The following is a 22,874-nucleotide window of genomic DNA, read 5'->3' as shown; positions in this document are numbered from 1 at the left end:
TCTTATATAGAGCAACCCAGGGTTATGACTGGATTTGAATCACAAGTTAAAGTAGAGTATGTTACCTTTTTGGTATTTTCAGGAACATATCTTTGTGGAAAAGTTGTGTATCCATGAGAAATGAGCAGCTCTAGCATAACCTGCTACTGCAATCAACCATAAACTTGTTACGTAGCAACAAATCAACTACTCACATGCTGACTACCATATTCAGTGATCTACAAGAAAGAAAATAAATGCCTAGTTCATACAAAATTACAACAGGGTCTCGTTTGCGCCAGTTTGTCACCGAAGAGGTACGCCCCACCAAAATGAGAGATGTCAGCTATTTCATTACATGCAGTGGTGTAAATTTAATGTCAAAGTTTCATTAGTTTATTATGCTGCAGTAAAGATGCTTGATTTGAACAGAAATGCATCTATGCTAGCAAGAAATTATTCCTACAAATCTATATGGTAATACAACATATCTCAATCCGTAACAACAAACAAAGAAAGAAATATTCAAAGTGTTCTGGTACCTAATATTACTTCAGTTATGCCTTATCAGCCTATGCATGCATTTAAAGCCAGACGTGGTCAGAATGGCTGGCTTTGGTGTCGACTACAGTAAGCCTTGGTCCTTCAATTTCTTTGTTATTTAATACTTGAGTTGGATGATACAAGCAGTCGTACTTTTTGGATTCGGTTTTAAAAGTTTGTTAGTTAAGATATTAGTTAAGAAGCCTGAATCTAATAATAAAATTGGTTCAAGCTTATGTGTTTTATAATTATATTTACATCATTTAACATTCATAGAATTACAGCAAGATGGTGCCATCTTATATGCCGTTAGTTCCACTACATTGTCAATTTATGGACTAAGAAAATGTTTGGGGGCTCGTCCGGGATTTTCACCAGGACAAGCCCTCTATCACACCCTTTCTATATGATAGTTTATATATATATATACATGTAAATATTTTAACCAAAAAGGTCATGTCCATCTAAAAGTTGATTATTGTTAAATTGCAAAATGACTCAAATGAAGTCCTGGAAGTAAAATGTATCCTATCGCCTTTGGTGCTCTAAAGAACGGTTCAAGTGAACACTAAATTTTGCGATTAAATTGAAAATCATGTTCAGCTAAATTTCTTGGCAGGTAATTTGTCCAGTATTGGCTGAAAGAAAACAAACCTAATTGCAAGATATGACTTTTAGATTTACTAATGATGCAAGCATCAGGATTTAGCAGGATTGAACCAGATGGAAAATTCATACAGTTTAATGTATACAGAAAAAACACAACTGACCTATTTGAGTTGCCATAGTTCTGCCAGGTCCTATAATCCTCCATAAAATCTATGTGTTCAAGAGTAATGTTGTAAAAGTCAGTGAAGGACATGATTGGAGGGGAGGAGACACTGTTGGCTGCATCTGAGGACAGGGAAACAAGAATAACAGTCAAATGTGACAGAAATCATCTGCAGCAGACATCGAGATGTTATTAGTTTTGCAAGAGACTCACTGAAGAGGCTGAGCACTTTGGTTGCAGAGGGAATCCACCAGGCGCACTTGGACAGAGGAGGAAATTCATCTGGTTCTGCTGGAAATAGGCGAGTGGAGATGAACTGCAGGAGGCGCTCTACCAGTTGTCTGAAACGCCTTGCAGACAGTCTGACACACACACACACACACACACACACACACACACACACACACACACACACACACACACACACACACACACACACAGATACATGGAGTTAATACTGGTGGCTTGGCAGAGTCAAACTGCACCCTGAAATATACATGTGCACAAAAATAGATGTTTACACTTCAAGGAGGAAAACTAATAGCAGCTTTGGAGAAGTTTGGTTTTTGGATCTGAGCAGAACTAAACAGAACTTCTAATTTGAAGCAGCTTGCTAGTAAATCATTACCACAAACAGCATGAATTCAAATGTTCCTCATTCAAGCCGAGAGGGAGACGAACAGAAGCTGGTTTACATTTGTGCTTTCAGGCTGTGTGTGATGTTTAAAGTCTTCTAGCTGGACAAAGTTTATATTTGGACAGTGAGGAACAATGTAATTAAATAAGATAAAGAAATTTATAAATTAATAGACATGCTTTTTTTCTATTGGAGAGAAGTTTAATATTTCATAAGCCCCATAACTATTAATCTCTTACTGTTGATTACTGTGTTGACATTGTGAAAAATTTCTTTTATACTAAAACTCCCAAACAAGCTTCCAGTCTTTGCTTTCACGTCCAGGGTTCCTGCACCATAAGGACTGGATCTAAGACTTTTTTTACTGCCATTCTGAATAAAACTTTGGACTACAGCTTGTTGGGTTTTTGCAAGCAGATTCTCAAACATTAAAACAAATGTGTCCTTGTTAGCATCCACAAAAAGCTGAAATGAGATTTCCATTCCATTCCCTTGCTCGTATAGACTATTTGAGTCATATGTTGCCTGGCACCAGTTTTAGTCATGTAGTATGTCACTGACAGATTCACCAAACGTGTTCTTAGCAAAACAATATATAATGAAAGATGACCTGATAAAACTTTTCTATGATGTTTTTCTATATTCAAGCTAAAGCAGATAATATGTGTACAGTAACACAACAGCAGACAACAACTACAATACATTAGCACACAATGTTGTAACTCGCCATGAGTTTTTTTTTTTTTAACTATTTAACATCCGGCTAGTCACTAGCAGCCCACCTATGATTAGGGTAGGGTCTGGCTTATGTTGACCCCTTTTTTAAATATAATATAATGCCTATTTGGAACAGTCACATAGAAAAAAGATGCAACAGCTGATGTATGACTCTTTATTTGTAATGTAACATGTTGCAGTTTCTAAAGTTTTGCCAGAAACATTTTGCCAAAACAAAACTCAAGCCATGGACAGATTATTGGTGACCTGGTGGATGTCAAGTAGTTAAGCATACTCTTTTAAGTAGAACAATTCTATTATACTTGACAGTTAATCACAAATACACGTTTGAACTTTTTTTTTTCCAGAAGGGAAAGTGTTGGCATGCAGGTCGCACTGTGTGGGCTGATTAGAGTAGGGAAAGCAAAGCTGAAGACAAAAACCAAGCTGGATGTAAAAAGAATGCGAGTGCTGTGTTTTGTCAAATTTTAGGGTTTGCACCAAACGACAGCAGAGATTCATAAAACCTCAAAACTGTGTATGTGATATGCATTAAGAAAGTGAGACTAAGCAGAGTAGTTGCCTAATTTATGTTCTCATCTCACAATTTATCACCTGCTAACCCTGCTGCAGAAACAAGATGACAAGAGCCAATCCGCCCACACATCCACGAGTTATTTAAAGCTTCAAATCCCACATTTTCCACAGAAGGCTGCATGATCTCTTTAACATACAAAATCCTCTCTCCTTAGATCCAGTGTGGATGACGAAAATCAGTAAAAGACAAAGTAATTCAAATGTAAAGACAAAGAAAATATTCTGTAGCTTTATAGACGCTGTAAAGAGACATCAATCAGAATATGATACCTGACATTTTTATTGTTTATTTAAACTGCGGTGAGGTCCATTTGTTACTGGCTGCGAACCAATATCAAACTGGTTACCACACACACGAACACACAGACGAACACACAGACGCTTGCACAGAGTTTTGGACTTACTTTTTGAACCAGTGAACCAGGAAGTGATGGTCAGCCTCAGACAAAGCTGCGATCTGCCTGAGCAGGTGAGCATAGATCACATAGGTGCTGGTGCTTGAGTACTGTGGGTTCTACACACACACACACACACACACACACACACACACACACACACACACACACACACACACACACAGCAGAAACACATAGTTAAAAAGCCGGAATCCAACATGTGAACTGAGACGGAAATCGTAACACAAATGTCAAATGTATTGCATGATGCTACTAACAGAGACCTTAACAGGACAAATTGATAGAGCAGCAACTTAGTGCCTGGATGCATGTGAACGCACATGGCAACCATGGAAACGTACACAATTCAAGGTATCCTCTGCTTAAACATTTATGAGGGCATGTACTGTCTTGTATTAAATAGTATGTGAGTCAATATATACTACAAATAACTGTTATTTATGCGGGGAACATGCTAAGGTAATGAACCACATGTTCATTTTACTTGCAGTAGTTAACCATGTTAACCATTTTTGAAATTCACTTTTTTAAACATGTACTTTTCAAAGAGTCTTTTTTTAAATGTCCACTTAGGTGGACAACATACGTTTTGACTGTGTGGCAGGGCATGGAGTGACACATCAGCGTCCTATGTAGTGGTTTATGTGCAAGTATACCATCAACACTGACACAAATGCAAGAACACAGCCTTTGAATAGCTGTCCACTGTAGTGACCGCTATGTGTGAAAGGGTTAAATTGAGTTGACTGATTAAAGCATGCTCGTCTGGTGAAAGCTGTCCTGGATAATCTCAGTAAACAGTTTTCTGATGACTTCATGGGCTCATTTACTCATTTCGAGTTATAAGGAATAAAACAGTACATTTGTTAATAACTTCACCTGCTGGTTTCCAAAGCTCCATCGTGAAGCCTCAACATGAGGATTTTTGTCATCAGAGGCGGATGTGACTGTTAAACTGCATTCTCATTGGTTCACAAACTGTCAATCACAATTCATTAGCCGATGGGCATAGCCCATATAAGCCTTCTTTCTGAAACTTAGAGTTAAAGGCTACTTCTACCTTTTTATACTCTAACAGAAAGAGAAATTTATCACATAATGAAGTCAAAGGCGAGACCATAAGAGGACAGTTTTCAGTGTTGTTTTCATGGACGACAGTCAACCAAGAAAAACACGGAATAGAAATAGAAGGAAAACATCACACTTGAGCTACACCAATTACTGGATGGCTGCTTTTTAACTATGAACACTATGGATGAGCATTTACATGCAGATTCTGTCTCAGGTGGACCTTCTCCAGTGGACTGCTGCTTGTTTAGGGTGTTGTTCAGATCAGCAGGATAAGCCATGAAGTGTTGAGCAAGAGTCTGAGTCAAGTTTGTGGAACATTAGTTTTCATGAGTTTCTTATTCTTTTATTACTTGATAGGATAAAATAAAATAAGTTTAAGAGCATCATGAAGTGGGAAAATATGACTGATGGAGTTTATTCTTTATTCATGTTCTAACCATAACCAAGTGGCTTTTACCGCATGCTTGTCATAAGCATATTTTCCCTGTTTTATTTCTTACTCATCTCCTTATTTCTGTTGTTGAGTGCATTTTTAGATAAAATAAAGTGACCATAAATATCTCATTAGTTTGCATTACTAAGAAAATACTCTTTTTGAGGAAAGTACCCCTTATTTTGATAGTTTTGTGTATGATTTCTTTGACTTTTTAGAACATTTACTCACCAGTCTTAAACCTTTCATTTGGGATCACGGGAACATGCGTTAAAGGGAATCTGCTGGGTCTCCCACAAGCATCCAAACAACCCTTAAACAACCCACTAGACAAATTTGTTTAGATGAAAGAATGAAAACAAGAGTTAACTGCCCCGGTGGACTTCATTACGGCCTCATGTTCTCAGCTCTTATTAATTAACTTGGAGAGTACAACATTATAACATAAAGAAATAATGGGCAGAACTATGAAAACAAGTTGAAACAAAACAAAACAATGGTTCAAGTTGAACATAATGTTTGAGTTTTCCATTGAAAATGCTTCATGCTCAACATACGGTTCATATTTGTAAGATCCAGAGAAGGCTGGTTTACTGCAATTCCTTAAAAATCTCTCATTCGTTCAACTAACTGCAGGGCTAAAGGCCGACTGAAGTAGGATTTAAATGATTGTTATTCTTTACTTTTTTTCCTCAAGTGTGACCCACTTTCACTTTGACCGCACGCGCACAAGTTTGGATGCAATAAAAGTAATAACAAATGACAAAATGAGTGAGATAATCCCGAAAAGCTCACTTCAGTCTGAGAATGGTTATAATGCACAGATGAAGGGAAAAAGAGATGAATTTGTAGCAACCAGAGCCCATAAAGGAAGGAGAGTCATCATCAGGCAGGAAACCAACAGTCCTCAACTGCAAAATGACCTCATCCAGTCCCGATCTGTGTGTTTGTGTGTGCGTGGTTATGTTCTCATGAGAGCTGAAAGACGAGACAAGTCCTCAAAGTCAAATGGGGCAAAATCAGAAGTTTGGCTCGGCCGTGTGTGTGTGTGTGATGGAGGGTGGAACCACAGTGGGACTACTGTAGACTGCTGTCTTTATCTGATGCTGATCCCCAAAACCATATATGGGAATCAGACTGGACGGAGAGAACGAAAGACAGACCGAGATGAAAAATAGCATCAAAGAAAGATCCCCAAAAAGAGAGAAAGACAGAAGACTGGAATGAAAACAAGAGGCAAGATTAAGAAGAATAGCAAAGGGAAATTTCAAAAAGAAAACAAAACATTTTGATGAAAATGTCTTTGTTAAATAAGAATAAATATGGGCAAAAACTACCAAATTTAACAAATGTTCTCAAGTCCCAGTGACGTAGGCTTAAAAACCAGTCACTGAGCCCATGGTAACTACCGATTATTAGGGGACAAAAATGTGTAAACGTTAACTGTTTGGTGAGAGGTTGTTTGCTGACTGTTGTTACAAAAAAACTGGTGGCAAAGAGTGCTACACCGAAAACCTTGTTGTTTCGGTAGCTCGAAGGCACCAACAGCACCCCGACTTCAAACACTTGTGAAACGGAACAAACCAGAACAGGAGACCATTCACCGTCAAAGTAAAAGTTAAACCTTTTGAAACATCTTGGTTTCAGCGGAAAGGGAAAACTTTTATTTTGAAGGTCTTTCAGGTCATTTGAACAACCTCCTTTTACTGTCGCAGTTTCATAGTCACTCAGTGGTTACTTAGCAAGTGTTTGCAGACAATCCCAAAAAGCGGATTCTGTTCATTTGGATGTAGCAGATAGTGAAGAAGTCACTTGGATGAAAACTCTATGTCCAAATCAACAGAATCTACTTTTTGGGATTTCCTTACCTGGATGATTGAACATGCATCAAGACATGATGCATGTTTAAGTGTAAAGTTGCCAACAGGGCGCACTGTTTTAGTCTGTCAGCCACTTTGCAACCCACCTACACTCTAGCTCCCACTTTCATGCTGTATCTGACTTAATCAGCTGTACTCTCTGTTCTCATTTATTTGATTTCTTCACTGATTTGTGATGAAGATTAGTTCACTGTAAGGGGCCTTCTGGGTACTCCCCACAATCGTACCTGAACGAGAATGAAGTAAGCTCGCAGATCATCTTTTGTCCGAGGCCTGAAAAAAGAACAGACCAAACCCAGAACACAGTGAGACACTGTTAACAAATAGTCCCACAATATAACAAATAACTACACCAGCAAAGAGGTACAAAACAGAGATTCAAGGTATTACTTTAAGCTATTTTACTACAATTTAAAATAAATGAACAAGAATTCTAACATCAGTGATTAGAATGTGAAAAATATCAATGAAATGTTAATAATTTCCTTTCATAAAAGCATGTATAGTAAACTTCATAAGTGGAACATGATAACACAAAGATGCAGAGAGCTCGTCTCACCCTTTCCACTCCCTCAGCAGGCTGTTAATGATCCCTTTCAGCACTGACTTCTGGATGTCCTGAGGCTAAAAACACAACCGAAAACAAGCTTAGTGTACAGAGGCCTACAAAGAGAAATAAAAACACTGAACGGCATATTCATCTAACCTTTACCACAACAGGAAGGTCACTTGTTCTACTTTTAAATTGAGAAAACGCTCACCAGGTGTGGACGACTCCAGTACTACTGCGAGGAACCCTGGAGTCAGTTTTGACCAGGATATATCTCTTAATACACATAACCCAAAAATCTCTATGACTGCCTTGTTTAATATGTGCAATACTGATCAAATTAGAAACATGCTAAATGCTTGATGCTAAAAAACTAGTTCACTTCTATGCTGGAGTATTGTCATTCCCTACAGTCAGTTCCTAAAAGCTCCCAGAAAAGCCTTAAGCTGATCCCAGCAGTTGATCAACTGCTGGGATTTGCTCCAGCAGTTGCACACAAGGTGTTGGCTGATGAGGCCCATCAAATGTAAAATATTTTACATTCAAAAGTGATTACAGGAAAACTATCGTGATTGCAAACAGCCAACAAACGAATTTCAGAGTATTTTCTCCTCGTTTCTGAGCGTATGTAAGCATGTCTGAAGGTGTGGTCTCACCGTGTTGAGCAGTGCGTCATAAACAGCGTTGACAAACTTGGTGTTGACTCCTGAGTCCTCTATAGTGTTAAACAATCCATTCGCCTCTCGCTGGGAAAGGAGTGACGGGGAAAACGAAGGCAGAGTAACACACGGAGAGAGTTAGTGAAAACTGCTTTCCCATCGCACCACATCGTAAAACAGTTCTGTGAAATTTTACCAGCATTTAAAAGTGTTTTCTCACAACAGGCCATTCGCTGAGAACCAGATTCTGTGTGTGATATACCTTGAAGGCAGCGTTGATTTCTATGAAGGAGTCAAAGGTTGTCAGGTAAAACTCCCGGACCTCCCTCCAGTCTCCTGATTGGAGGGCACGCTCCATGTCCTCCCTAGCAGCCAAAACACACGAAAGACTTCACGGAGACCGACCTCTTTACCTTTGATTTAAGGATGTTTCCTGCATGTTTAAAGTGTGTTTAAAGCTCCAGCGAACTGACACCTACTGAAACTCCTTGGTAGTCTTGGTGCGCAGGGGGATGATGGGGTCAGAGGGGAATGGAGCTTTGACCTCTGGAGGAAGAGTGTCGATGGAGAGCCGATGCTTTTGACGAACATTGCTGCATATCGGAGGCAGCTCTCTCCCTGCAGGAGAGGAAAATAAAGAAGAGGAACCAGTTCAACTATAGCACACTCTCAGTAACACTGACCATCTGCACAGAAAACATGACTTAAGGAGTTCTTTAAAGAAAAAGAGTTTAAAAAGGAATCTGGATGCCAAAGTAGAATTTTACAGGAAGCCACATCCTCTCATTTTCTCAGCCTAGTGAGCTACACAATAAAAGCTTTCTCAGCTATAGCAGCACTCACAAAGGCCTAATCACGGTCATAATATAATATCAAGTCTGCTCGTTAAATGTTCATAATGTAAAGCAGATATCTGGTTCAAGACATCTTGTTTTATGTGCAGATTATTAATAATTATGCAATGCAATCTCTGTTTCGAGACCCTCAAAACGCTTTACAATTCCACTATTCATTCACTCTCACATTCACACACTGGTGGAGGCAGCTACAGTTGTAGCCACAGGTGCCCTGGGGCAGACTGACAGAAGTGAGGCTGCCATATCGCGCCATCGGCCCCTCTGGCCATCACCAGTAGGCGGTAGGGTAAATTGTCTTGCCCAAATAATGGATGAAGATGGATGGATGGATAAAGATGGATGGATGGATGGTAGATGGATAAAGATGGATGGATGGATGATTGATGATGGATGGATGATTGATGATGGATGGATGATTGATGATGGATGGATGGATGGATGGATGGATGGATGGATGGATGGATGGATGATTGGTGATGGATGGATGGATGGATGGATGGATGGATGGATGGATGGATGATTGGTGATGGATGGATGGATGGATGGATGGATGATTGGTGATGGATGGATGGATGGATAAAGATGGATGGATGGATGATTGATGATGGATGGATGGATGATTGATGATGGATGGATGGATGATTGATTGATGGATGATTGATTGATGGATGATTGATTGATGGATGGATGGATGGATGGATGGATGGATGGATGGATGGATGGATGGATAAAGAGGGATGAATGATGGATGGATGGTCGACGAGGGGTGGATGGATGGATGGATAAAGAGAGATGAATGATGGATGGATGGTCGACGAGGGGTGGATGGATGGATGAAGAGGGATGGATGGATAAAGATGGGTGGGTAGATTCAATAAAAACATCAAACTGTTAATTACTCACAGCTGTAGATCTGCAGCTCGACAGCGTTTAAACTGACACATGGAGTGAAAATGAAAATAAAAACAACAACTGCAAAACAGACATTGGGCCTGTTTTGAATGTTTCTCGGAACATGTAGGTGTAGGGAATATGTGCTGGGAGACAAAAGAGGTCCACAAACAGAGAAATGAATCAACAACAGCTATTAACCCCAATCAGTGTGCAATCACAGAGGCCAGGCTGCGCTGCATAACACACATGCATTCATCTATCCTCCCACACTGATGACCATCCATCCATTCTCTTTATAATTAGCCTCAATCCCAACACTAACAATAGGCAGGCGCAGCCCTGTCCAGGTGCATTGTGGATGCTCATTCTGCAGAAGTGGAAGGATTGTGCAAGCAGAAGATAAAAGGGACACAAGAACAGAGATGGGCACGTGTTATATCACAGAGAAACTCCTCTCATCCACCAACAGAACAGCTAAATGTCTGCATTTTGTCCCGAGGGTGAGGAAAGATGCTACAATGAAGAAATCATTGTTTTAGAAAAAGTAATTAATCCAATAGTGAAAAAAAATGTGTAGAAGTAGATTTCAAATAGAAATTTCCATTTCATCACTCGTTGTGATTTTCTCAGCCTCAGTGAAAGATGCCCCCCCGAGTGCACTTGTGTCAGCAGGCTGCCAGTTTGGTTCGGTGTTGGCTGAAGATTTAGTACCTGGTTTACCTTTTACTTTTCTCCATCAGTCCAAACATCTTGTGCTGCTCTGTGTGTATCTGATTGCGCACAAAACAAGACGTTCTGAACCATGAAACTGTCCAAAGAGCATTCCAGACAATGGATCAAACCGCTGATCAAAAGTAAACTTTGTATTGATGGTGATTGTGAAGGAAGATGAAAAGGAACAAGCCATCCTCTGTGGATCAAGAATATCAAACATGCAAACGGTCCATGAAATGAATCAACTACAAAAGCATTTAGATTGTGCTTTGTCTGCCAAAGCCAGGACTATTTAACTATTTTGAATAAAATTATCTGGATTGGAACCAAATTTGAATTGGCTCTTTTTTTCATTATGCTCCATTTCTGTCATGAAATTCTCCTCGATGAAGGAATTAGTTGTTTCATTAATGAAATCAGACAGAAATTCATAATCAAAGAGGAAACAAAGCTGCAATAAGGAGAAGAACATATTGTTAAATCTCACCTTCCATCTTCACTCCCCTGTCCCTCACCATCCTAATTATCATTGCTTTGTCAGCTCGTATATCACTGAGCGCAGGGCTGACAACAACAAGCATCCGTTGTCATGACACCTTTTGATCATAAGAGTCACATTCATCTTTTTCCTCCTTCTCTTTCTTTCTCCAGAGTTTACTTTGATGTCTCTTGATGATGGGTGAGAGAGATCTTCCCAAAGTGTTTTCAAGTGCTTTCCATTCAATCCTGCTTTCATTGCTGCAGAGGTTTCTGAACAAAGCAAGCATCAGACTGGAGATGATGTGTGCACCTTGTTTGTGAGGCAAGTTGCACAGTGATAGCTTCTTATTCAGTCACGTCACAGCAAAATATGATTGCTGGTTACCTGCTCTATGTGTGAGCACATGGCTACATGACTACTGTTTATTACAATTATGCATTTTTTTTATTCTGTTTAACTTAGTCATGCATCAAGTGGCAACCTTTGGGGCAGAAAAATGAAGTCAAGCGCTAAAAACTAGAGTAGTCACTGCAGTCAAACACCAGTGGATATGTAAACTTCTTCATTGGTCTTCCATGTACATAGTTTCCACAACTTTTTTAAGGATTCTGAGACATGGCAGCTAAAGTTCTTTGGAAATCACCGCATTGGTGCAAAAATGTTGTTTCAGTCACACTGTGACATCTTTGACATTTTTCATATTTTTAGCAAAAGAAATAGGAACATATGAGGTATTTTTGCCAGAGGCTACAAGTAAAACAGTTCCTAAAGATTCGATTTAAAATTTGTTTTTTATTTATTTTTTTGCTATATTGTCTGTTAAGTTAGCTACCTTTTTATATCTGATTGTTTCAACAGACACTTCTCTGAAACTGATCACGTACCAGGCTGGGACTGAAAACGAGTGCAAAAGCAGCCAAAGTCCAAAGAAGGACTTTGAAAGACCTGCAGAAGCCTCGAGAACTGTTACTCAAGACGACTTTAAAAAATGACGAGAAAGCTCACCGGAAGTACATACAAAGAAAATAGTGGTGGTTCAAGACTTTTGCACTTCGTTCAACCAATTTAGCCATTTTATATATTTACTGCATTGAGTCATATCACGCTGCAGTGGAACAGTGTTCCTTCTGAGACCAAACTCCACTTTTATTTTGACAAATCTCTACAAAAACCCGTAACACGTTACAGATGAAGTAGCAAATTGTGGTGATTATCCAGCAGGCTGGCCGACTGTAACGGGCCCGAGGAATGCAACAATATTTCATGTGTGTGTCTTGATGGTTTTCACTTTCATATGGTTTTGATTTGGGGCGGAGGTTTGTATAATTATTCTGGCATCAGTAGCCGTGGTGACAAAGTGGGCTGGTGGGTGCTCCGCCGGGTCTCTGTTCTCACACGGCATTTAAAAACAACCACGCCTTTAACAGGAAGCAGCATCCCCTTTACCGTCAAAACACTCACAATGAAAAAATAATTAAAGCCACGCAAAAAAGCTCGCAATCTGATAACTGCAATGCTAATTTAATAAGAGAAACTAAAAACCTTATCTAAACACATTTTTTATGCCACTTGCCCAAAAATGCTTCACGTGCAGGAGAACAAACCATTTGTAATTATTACTTGTTTCCAGCTCTTGAGTCTAAGTGACTTGAGCTTCAACTGTGAGTCAGCTGAGATCTGAATCACCCCTTAAAAATGTCTGTAAGTGTCTCGTTATTAGTGAAGGCGTCTGATCTTCTCACACTGCGGGATGTTGAAATCCACAGCCGCACAGCTTTTTCTCTTCTTCTTCCTTTTCAAAGCTTTTCATTTCAGAGTAGCGATGTCATCATTTGCAGGCAGCATAAACAGAGTGTGAGTGCATACATCAAGCACACTGTAAACAGAGGAAGTAACACATCATTACATCGCAGACGAGGACGGGGATCGGTGCTTCCAAGAGAGCAAAGAGGCGGCGAACAATATTACAAAACACTGAGCAGCTTTACTGCTTTGGAATGAAGCAGTGCCGATTCAGACGACAGGAAGTCGGAGCAAAGCTTGTTGCACAAGTAGAAGTAAAAAAGCCACAAGTTCAATTTGACTAAAGATGCTAAAGGCAAAGTGTTTCATCTACACATTTAAAACCACAGAGAAGCCTCACAATTGCTTTTATGGTGAAGAACCTAAACATCAAAAGCTCTAAGAGTTTCAATGTTTTTTGCAGTAAAGTAGTGCATTTTGCACGTAATCAAATATTTAAAGTGCTTCTGGAAGCAAGTCTCAAAACTTAATCCTATCTAAATATGCCAGCAGAAAGCCAAACCTTTCATATCAATGCCAACACTTCAGAGGTTTGGCACCTTTGCCCCTAAATCAGGTTTTAAACACTTTATTCCATTTGCAGCAGCAGCATCAAACTGTGCATGCACATAGTTTCACAACATCACACCATCTTCATCGTTTGGGTTTGTGAGTGTCATATCTCTTGATCTCTGTATGATGTCTATGGTAAAGTTCTTATTATGTCAGTTCAAATATTTTTCATTAATATGAATCAGTTGTCACAGTGTCTGCGGCACAGTGGTGCAGTGCGAATGGTTGTGTGTCTGTGTTTTCCCAATGACAGCTCAACAGTCTAATTCTGCTGGAACGCTTCAGCATTATTGCAGTAACTTAGATGCACATTACACGTTTTTTTAAGTCTGGCTTAAAATAATGTAAAAAAAATCAATGGAAAAAAGGGAGAATGCAACAAATAACTCCAAATAATTCTCCTATTTAAATCCTTTTAGCGTTTGGGTTTACAGAGCAGTGCTTCTCCAGTCAGGTTCTTTCAACAGGCAGATTTTGCCAAAACAGTTTTAATTCGCTCCTGGCTGCTGATGGGCCCGTGTCCCCTTTTCGGGCTGTGCCCGGGCCCTATGGACTAAGGCCCAGCCACCAGACGCTCGCGTTCGGCCCCCTTCCCGGGCCTGACTCCAGGGCGGGGCCCCGGTAACTCTATCCCGGGAAGGGTGAACTGTTCCCTTGGTGTTCTACTCATAGGGTTCTTCTGAATCGCTCTTTGTCTGGTCCCTCACTCAGGACCAGTTTGCCATGGGAGACCCTGCCAGGTGGCAAAAGCCCCCAGACAACAAAGCCCCTGGGATCCCTGCAACACACAAACCTCTCCACCACAATAAGGCAGGTCTGGGCTTCTCTTCTTAGGCTGCTGCCCACGTGACCCGAGCCTGCTAAGCGGAAGAAGATGGATGGATCGAGTTTTTTTTAACTGTTTTTTAAATTATTTTTTATTTTTACTCATAATGTTTTATGAATGCTAGCTCGAGTCCGGTGTCATTTCCTGAAAGCCAAAGCTCTAATCTGGTCCTGGACCAAAGGCACGAACACAGAATGGAGGATAGAGACAGCATTTTGGGAAATTTGATTAAATTTCCTTTTTCGATGTGCAAAGAAAGACAGAAAAGGGGCAAAACCACTCTGTTTGCTGAAATAATAATAAGTTGTGTCTGAACTCACCGTGTCTGAGTCCGTGGTTACCGGTCAAGTTGCCCATGATGCCACCAGCCAGTCCACGTCCAGCCATGTCCCTCCTCTGGCTGAGCGTGGAGATGAAGGTGCCCAGAGATGGAAAAGGCTGCTTGGCTCCTCGCCCCAAACCCTACCACACAAAAACATGATCATGAAGACGAGTGGAAAGAAAGTTTTTTTGCATGCACGCACAACAGACCAGTTATCTCCTCCTTTGTTTTATCTTTTTGAACCGCTGCAAAGTCCTGAAGTCTCAAACGCTTCAGTCTGTAACTCCATAATCAACGTCACCAGTCTACCTTGAGAGAAACGTGAAGAATCAAAGTGGAGATGCCAGCTTTAGTGAGAGACTACCGGACATGACTTCAGCTACACACACAAACCTTTACTCCAAAACTTTATGGAAAACCAGCTCTGTTTATTTTCCGAGATCCAATCACATACAAACTAAAACAGAACTATGGAGCCCTTTAAAACCAGACACAACCTCCATCTTCTCTCCTTTTTTCTATCTCTTCTAGATGATCCAGGTTAGGACTTCAACTCGATTGTGAACATTTTAAGCCCAGATTTCACCCATAACACCAAGAAACCAGCACTTAGTGGTGCTCTAGCTCTTGAGTCAGAACCTCTAAATGAAATCAGGTTTTCAGCTGCATGAACAGACAATGACAACATGACCTGAACTGAATGAATGAACTTAATATTCACTCAGTCTTCTCTGTGATGAATCACACTTCTAATCTTTTTGGTATTTGATGAGTTTTAGGTGTCTGTGAACCACAAGTGCAATGAGAAAAATGTGGTAACAAGATGAGAAGATTGATGAGAAAGCATGTTGAAAAGAGAGAGCAGGAAAGAAGGATAAGTGAGGGAAAGTGAAGTAATGCAGAAAAGATGGGAGAAAGTGGGGAAAAATGAAGGAGGATATGAGACAGGAAGTCAGTGAAGAAATGGAAATGAAAGAACAGATGGAGAGAACAGATCGTAGAGGAGGCTTGAGAGGTGGAAGGAAGAGGAGGTGGGGAGTTCAACAGATGCACAGCAGCCGCTCATGACAGCCGCAAACACACCACGCTCTCTCTCTCATACACACACATACACACACACACACACACACACACACAGCAGCAGCACCAGCAGTGTTGTGTTCAGGTGATGGAACGGGAAGACAGTTAATCATCCATTCAAAATGAATCAGTTTCAAAAGAAATGAGACCCTGAGGGATATTGTGAACAGAATTTTAGCCCTTTTAGCCCTGACGACAGCCCACACACACACACACACACACACACACACAGTTGTTTTTCCATGTTATTTTCTCTAAAGCACTAAAAAGAACAGAAAAACAGTCAGGTACATGCTACATTTTCAAAAAAAGAACAGATTACGATGATGGCATAGACAATCAGCCACATAATTAAAACCACCTGTCTCATTTTGTATGTGTCTCTCTTGTGCTACTGAGGCAGCTTACAGTCCTGTGGGCTGTGGGTGAGGCCTGTAATGCGTGGGGTGTGCTTTCGTTCATGCAGAAACCTCCAGGCTGAAAAACAAAGCCAAAGTGGGAGTGCCAGTAGCTGCAGTTCCTCTAACGTCCACTTGAGGCTGCTTCCAAAGTCAGTCCCAATAGACCCCAACGTAAAATTACCCAACTTCACAGTAGATATACATACGTTTACGGTCTTACACACACAGAAAAATGCTCTCTGGTCTCTATGAATAGTTTCCCCATTCATCACAACTGGGTAGTAGTTCAAATTTTTATAACTAGTCCATTTGAACAGGCTCAAAGTTAGGAGGTCTTCTTAATGCACACTGAATTGTAACAAGGTGATTCACCCAGCAGTGCTTTTAATGTTGTGGCTCATTTGTGTATGTGCAGTCTTATGTGTCACACGTCACGCAGAATACAAATAGTACAACAGATACACACACACACACACACACACGAGCCGACACGTGCCCTTTCATCTCATCTCTCAGCTCAGACGTTCCACAGTGTTAATGAGATGCAACAGGTTTTTCACTCAAATCAGATCAAACACTTTTTGAAAACCCAGAATTAATGCAGGAATACAAAAGCAGACACTGAAATCATTCAATAAATCACATGTCGAAGAAGATTCTCATTACTTCAAATTAAAGTGCATTTAAATTTCACTCAGTGCAGGCAGTAAAGCAGTTGCTCCATCTGAGTTCGTTAAATCGCCACAGGTTGAGAAATTCTGCAAAAAGCGTTTAATGCACAGCTTTCTAACTCGTTGGCTTTTCTTCTTGAGACTCTGCGAGCCTGACATTTGGTGTTTTAACTACAGCTGTTTAAGGACATTTCCACAAAAGTCAGGATATACATGTTTCCTCAGTATTGAATGTTTTTATTTTGAATTTTTTTGCAAACTTACATTCAGACTCAGTTTTTAAAAACAGATACTGATATGCATTTACTTAAATCTTTTGAAAGGTTCCTTTAGACCTATTTTCCCCTTTAATTAGCAGCAAACCCCAATAAAACAGGGTTGAGCCAAAACGAGCACTCCAGAGAAAAACGTTGTGGCCACAGTGGAAACAGTTATAACGCTGCAAGCCTGACTGCTCGTCACTGCTTTTGTGCCCACAATCAAAAACGATCTTAAGCTAAAGGTGGAGGTGGGTTGCAAAGCAGCCGGCAGATGGGCAAGAACTGCGGGCAAGCTAAAGCAGCCTAAGTAACACAGCCGACATGCAGTTTGTGATATGTAGAAAGGTATCAGCTGAGCCATCATGATGTGGGTTGGCACTGTCACGCTCAGCCACAATCCCAGTAAATCTCAGGGGCTGGGATTGTGGCTGAGCTTGACGTTGATGTCTGAACTAACATGTTTGATTTGGAACTGTCATATTACCATCCCATAACTGTGACCAACAACGACACTGTTGAGATATTTTATACATTTTTTACTTGCATTTATTATCATTTATCAGCTCAGCTGGTTTCCATTAAGAACATTTTTATTGATAAATGTTCATGAAATTAATGACACTGACATCAGTTTGCTGTATATATGGTATATATGCTGTATATAAGTATATTTGCTTTATAAATGGTGCTAATTAGTGCACTAAAAAGCCAAACTAAGATGCTAAATATCGACATGCTGCCACGGTGTTGAAGACCTCACAGAGCCCGAAGCGCCGCTGTAAACTTCTTCGTTCTCTTCATGCAGAGCTGCTTTCCTGCATCACTCCCTTAGAAGTGATGTGTGTATAATTACAGTCCTCTCCCAGTGAAGCCACATCACTCACTCTTTCATCATCGCCACAGGCCTGCCCACGCCAGCTGATTGACAGGTGATGTCCGGGAAAGCGTGCAGCATAAACAACTCGATCAAGGAAATGAGGCTGTCAACAAATCATTCCTGCTCAAGTTTTCTCGATAACTAGATCCCGCTTCACATCTGACAATAATTAAACGGCTTTAGCAGCAGTCTTGTGATTTCCGTCGTGTCCGGCTCTGCTCAGTCATTTAGTCTGAGAGGAAATGCTGTCATCCAGAGAGAAACCACGCCACGAAGAGCTCAGCGTCTGACTGTGTCTCACACACTCTGCTCAGCCTCTCCTCTGTCAGCTGCTCATCTCTAATCAGATCGAATATGCTGTATATAAACGTGAAGCACTGTCTTTACACCAGCTATAGATGCTTCAGTTCACGATCTCATCCAGCAGATTGACCTGCAGCTGATGTACAGTCTGCTTCCTGAACACAAAGACTCAACAGTCTGTTAGAAATGGTTTCCAAATACACAGACATTATTCCTCATCAAGTTTGAGTAAGCACGGCTTAATGATGCCAGATCTGGCTGAGTTTTGGAAGCACAGCACCAGATGTGAGTCTGACTCTGGATCCCAGATTTAAACTTGTGTTCAAGTCAGCTGGTTTGGGTTGATTTAGGCTGAAATCAGCTCCAATGAGCAGCCAACATTTATCCGAGATGGCTCACAGAATCAGTGAGCTCATTCTGGTGCATCATCATCAGCATCATCACCACAAGTCTGGCATCAGTTTGGAGACCGGTCATGGCAAAATAAAGCAAGCATTAGTCCCGTTAGGACTTTTCACCAAGCGCCAATATCTGGGGCTGAAGAAAAACTCCCCAAACCACTGATAGAGTAGCCCAGTACTGCCTGGCTCTTTTTTTTGGTTTAGTAATCGTGCACAGTTCCCAGGAGCCTCGTTATTTAGTACCACCTTGCTGGAGATGTGAAGCGAGCTGAGATTATACCAAAAAGTGACGTGAAACACTGCAGGTTACACCAGGGTCACGTGCTCTGATGATCAGTCCTGCTTATACTGAGGACGCGCTGTCTGCAGTGGCAAAGCAAATAAAGTTGAGCTCTTTCTTTAAGATGCAGAAATCAGATGTGCACTGCGTGTTCAAAGAGAACCTGAAGCTCATCTCAGAGCCGGCGTGTTGTGTTCAAAGTCAAAGGAAAGCCCCGATGTCACCCTGGACAGGGGACTAAAGGGAAACTAGGGGAACACCAAGAGTTTCTGTGGAGTTCTGAGTTTAGTCTGAAGCTGAGATGAACACAAACACAGACACACTCACTGAAGCACTGCTGCTCTTTCAATTTCTAGCGAGCTGTCAGCGAAGATTCAGTTAGCACGCTGGCTGTTTGCTGTGGATAAACACGAATGTCACCCAGGCAATCTGTACAAAAAATCATTTCTGTCTGATAAACATTCTTATATTTGGAGTTATTTTCTCCTCCAAACTGGGAATCTCATCTTCAAATCCACATGTAATTCATTTTAAACTGAATTCCCTGGTTATGGATTATCATGGATGGATTAGATGAACGCGAGCCAGGTCTGTCAAAGGCATTCTCGGAAAGTCATCTTCAAATCAAATCGCACTCAGCTTGTGCCACTTAATTTATGCTTCAAGGCTTTTCTTAATAGGCTAATCAGCAGGTACTTGAAACATGTTGCCATGGCAATGATCAACAGAGAAAACATGAAAGAATAAAGGGCCAGGGCTAGCTGCTTACCAGCGGCTGAACTGCTAAACAAAGACAAAGGAGACTGTCCAACATCAAAATAATCGTGGATGGCGTCAGATGGATGATGGAAATGCTCAAATATAACCATGTGGCTACAGCATATCTACAGAGATGCTACTGTGAAAGTTTGTGTGGAGTGGAACCATATAAATGGAAGTCTATCAAAGATTTTTTTAAACCTGGAAGCAAAGCGTTTAAGAATTCCCTGAGCCGAGAACTAAGCCAGCTCCAGGACAAACCTGGGAGAACAGGAGGAGCGTCCACCTGTGAGCTCCCAGTGCTAAACCCTGAAGCACCATCCCACAGTGACATGAAAAAAAATTCAGAGAAACTATTTTTATTTCAATCTCAATATAACAATTAACACAAGGCTGATCTTCTGTGTGTGACACAGTCATATTCTAACAACTTGTAACACATGTAAAAGTCGAGTTTCTATTTAGTCAAGGAATTAAAACCTTTAAACCGGCTTTATTTCAGATTTGGCTGATTTTATATGCAATAACTCACAGTTGAAATACTTTCAGAGAAAAACAGCAGAACCCAACAATCAAAGCTTGAAACCCAAAAAAATGTTTGTCATGAATCTGCTGAGTCAGGTTTTACTTGACTTAAGTAACCAGACCATCAGCTCATCAAACTCTTGGAGGTCTGGAAAAAGTCTTCCAGATAATAACATGCTTTCTCATCATCGGGCAACTCTCAGAAACAAGAATTCTGGATCAGGTAAAAAAAAAAAAAAAACAGGGAGCACCAGCTGCCTTCAATTGGTCTGTTTTTACTGGTGGGTAAAACAATGGCAGCCACTGTCTCCAGGAGCTGTTTCTCCAAACTTGAAGCCTGAATCTTTTCAGCTCGCACTGAGCCTAAGCAGCCAGAAAACTTCTGAAGAAGAATCAGAATCAGTCAGGCCAAAGCCCCGGAGAGAAAAAGCGCATGCGGCCACTTTATGGCATTTCCAGACAGAGTGGGTCTCAGCAGTGACAGACTGTTTATTAGCCCCGAACCTTCTGATCTGCACATTCCTGCTCCCTGACACAATGTAGATGACATCAACCGAGCAGCCAGCGAGCCCGCCAGTCTGCTCCAAAGTGACACAGAGAACCAAACCGAAAACAACGCCGGTGAAAAGCCCAACAAGCGAGGCGAGCGCCCGGCTCTGTGTTCGAATGATTACATCACTGCTGGAGAGCTGGAGTCAGGCATCATTATGTAAGGCAGGGGCATCACTTTTTCCAAAAAGCAACAAAAGTGCAGTCTTTTATTTATTTTTTTTGTTAAATGTCACTTTTCTATCTGTTCAGGAAGTTTAGGGGACTTTACACAAGTTCAAATCCATGTACCCGATTCCTGAAGTACAAACAGTGAAGATTTTTGTCTTATTACAAAATGATTTTGGATCAAGTGGAACGTGAAACTGCATTAAAAAAGATGCACGCTGAGAGACTCATGCAGTGATGACCTGCAGTAAAATCCTTTGCTCTAATTACCGTGGTTTGTGTTGCATAACGTTTTTTTATTATTTCTTAGAACACGAAACGCCTGATATCTATTATTACACAGTAAAACTCAAACAATCAGTTCTGAATGTAACAGTATGGGCACACAGACCCCAGTGCGGTTCCTGAACCTGCACCAGTTGCAAAGATGAATGCTTCCTAAAAACCTGTCATTGGTTTGCTTTTTAAAGCACATGCATGAAAAACCTTACCCTGAATTCATATATTGTCTTTTTCAAACGGGATAATGATGTCTAACATTTCTACCTGTAATGTTCAAACGTTGCTTATTTTTTTATAACTTTTCAAATATGCCTCCTTATCACCAGAACAACCAGTAGCACGTGAAACATGTTTTCTGTACAACAAACAGAAAGGGATGACAGGGATCGCTCTGTTGTGGAATAGATAAAGATAAAAGGCGGGTTTCTTACAGCAGGAGGGGAGCTGTTGTAAATTGGTGGGAGCCTCTCTCTCTCCCTCTCAACTCCTGACAGCGCAGAATGTTCTCCATCCATCCTCTGAGCGTGGAAGAGTGGAAACGTTGTTTTGCGTTTTTCCCCGTCCCCTGGAAAGACTCACTCCTCTACAGCCTCTGTGCTGCTGTTGGTCACAGGGCTGCACATGTTTTTAACCAGAGCCAGCTCTGACCCCGAGTCCCCCGGCTGCCTGCTCGCTCTGCTCCGTTATTTCACAAAAATCAGGAAGACTCACATCCTACGAGAAACGGAGTGAAATCTACCTTCGTCGGACAGGTGGGCTTTCCGTTACGCGCACAGCCTGACGCGTAAACGTCTCCAAAAGCGGCGCGTAAAGTCTCCGATGTACTTTAAAAAGCACGAAGCAGTCTTGGTTTTAAATTAAGTTTTTTTCCTAAACTTTGGGGCGAGTTTCTACCCGCTTCTTCTTCTCTTTCTCTCCCTCTCTGCGTCGTCTGACGGGGAGGCAGCACAGCTGCGGGCCGGCGCCATGTTTGGAGAAGGAGGAGGAGGCGCCTGGAGAGCACAGCTTCTCTCTCTCTCTCTCTCTCTCTCTCCCTCTCTCACACACACACACACACACACACACACACACACACACACACACACACACACACACACACACACACACGGGAGAGAGAGAGCTAGAGAGAGGAGGAAATAACGGCAGACAGTGGGCAACATGAGCTTTAGAAGAGAGAACGAAAGAACCTTTGTAAGAATAAACGCATGTTGGTGCTGAAACTTTCACAATCTCTGTGAATTTAAGTAATTCAAGCAAATATAAACGCAACAAGAATCAACGAATACCTGCAAAAAAGGTCCAATCAAAAAAGCAAGAATAGAAAATAGGTAATTAAAAATAATTATTACATAAATAAGTGCATTCATTAATATTTTTTAAAATCACATTGCTTAAAGTTAAGAAACCAATAATTTTATTTATATAACATAAAGCGATCATCTCGGAATTGTGATTTATGTCAAAAAATCGTCATCTGATATTTCGTCAGCAGGTGGGAGGGACATGCTTGTTGTCCTTTTGCTTGGTAGAAACAGAAATTTATTAACGAGAAAGAAAATATTTCCTCGTTTATCTGTTTTTGGGTTTCAAACATTTTTAAAGGCATTTTCTTTGT

The 22,874-nt window shown here is 40.9% G+C and overlaps 1 protein-coding gene across 1 annotated transcript in view; it reads right to left on the bottom strand.

The window, feature by feature from the left end:
* Window positions 1-22,218, bottom strand: part of hectd2 (HECT domain containing 2) — a 59,422-nt gene extending 37,204 nt beyond the window's left edge. Inside the window, exons 1-10 of the mRNA XM_082558047.1 lie at window positions 21,691-22,218; window positions 14,702-14,843; window positions 8,734-8,872; window positions 8,517-8,619; window positions 8,252-8,341; window positions 7,605-7,669; window positions 7,273-7,318; window positions 3,650-3,759; window positions 1,508-1,656; window positions 1,293-1,416 (exon numbers count right to left, since the gene is read on the bottom strand). Coding sequence (XP_082414173.1) covers window positions 1,293-1,416; window positions 1,508-1,656; window positions 3,650-3,759; window positions 7,273-7,318; window positions 7,605-7,669; window positions 8,252-8,341; window positions 8,517-8,619; window positions 8,734-8,872; window positions 14,702-14,843; window positions 21,691-21,774 — 1,052 coding nt within the window. The 5' untranslated portion in view covers window positions 21,775-22,218. The remainder of the gene's footprint in view (window positions 1-1,292; window positions 1,417-1,507; window positions 1,657-3,649; window positions 3,760-7,272; window positions 7,319-7,604; window positions 7,670-8,251; window positions 8,342-8,516; window positions 8,620-8,733; window positions 8,873-14,701; window positions 14,844-21,690) is intronic.
* Window positions 22,219-22,874: the final 656 nt, after the last annotated feature.

This window comes from Aulonocara stuartgranti (assembly GCF_965226115.1).
Source record: "Aulonocara stuartgranti genome assembly, chromosome: 13".
NCBI classification, from domain to species: Eukaryota; Metazoa; Chordata; class Actinopteri; order Cichliformes; family Cichlidae; genus Aulonocara; species Aulonocara stuartgranti.
The sequence above is the reverse complement of the archived record's forward strand: the minus strand, read 5'-3'. Positions and strand labels throughout refer to the sequence as shown.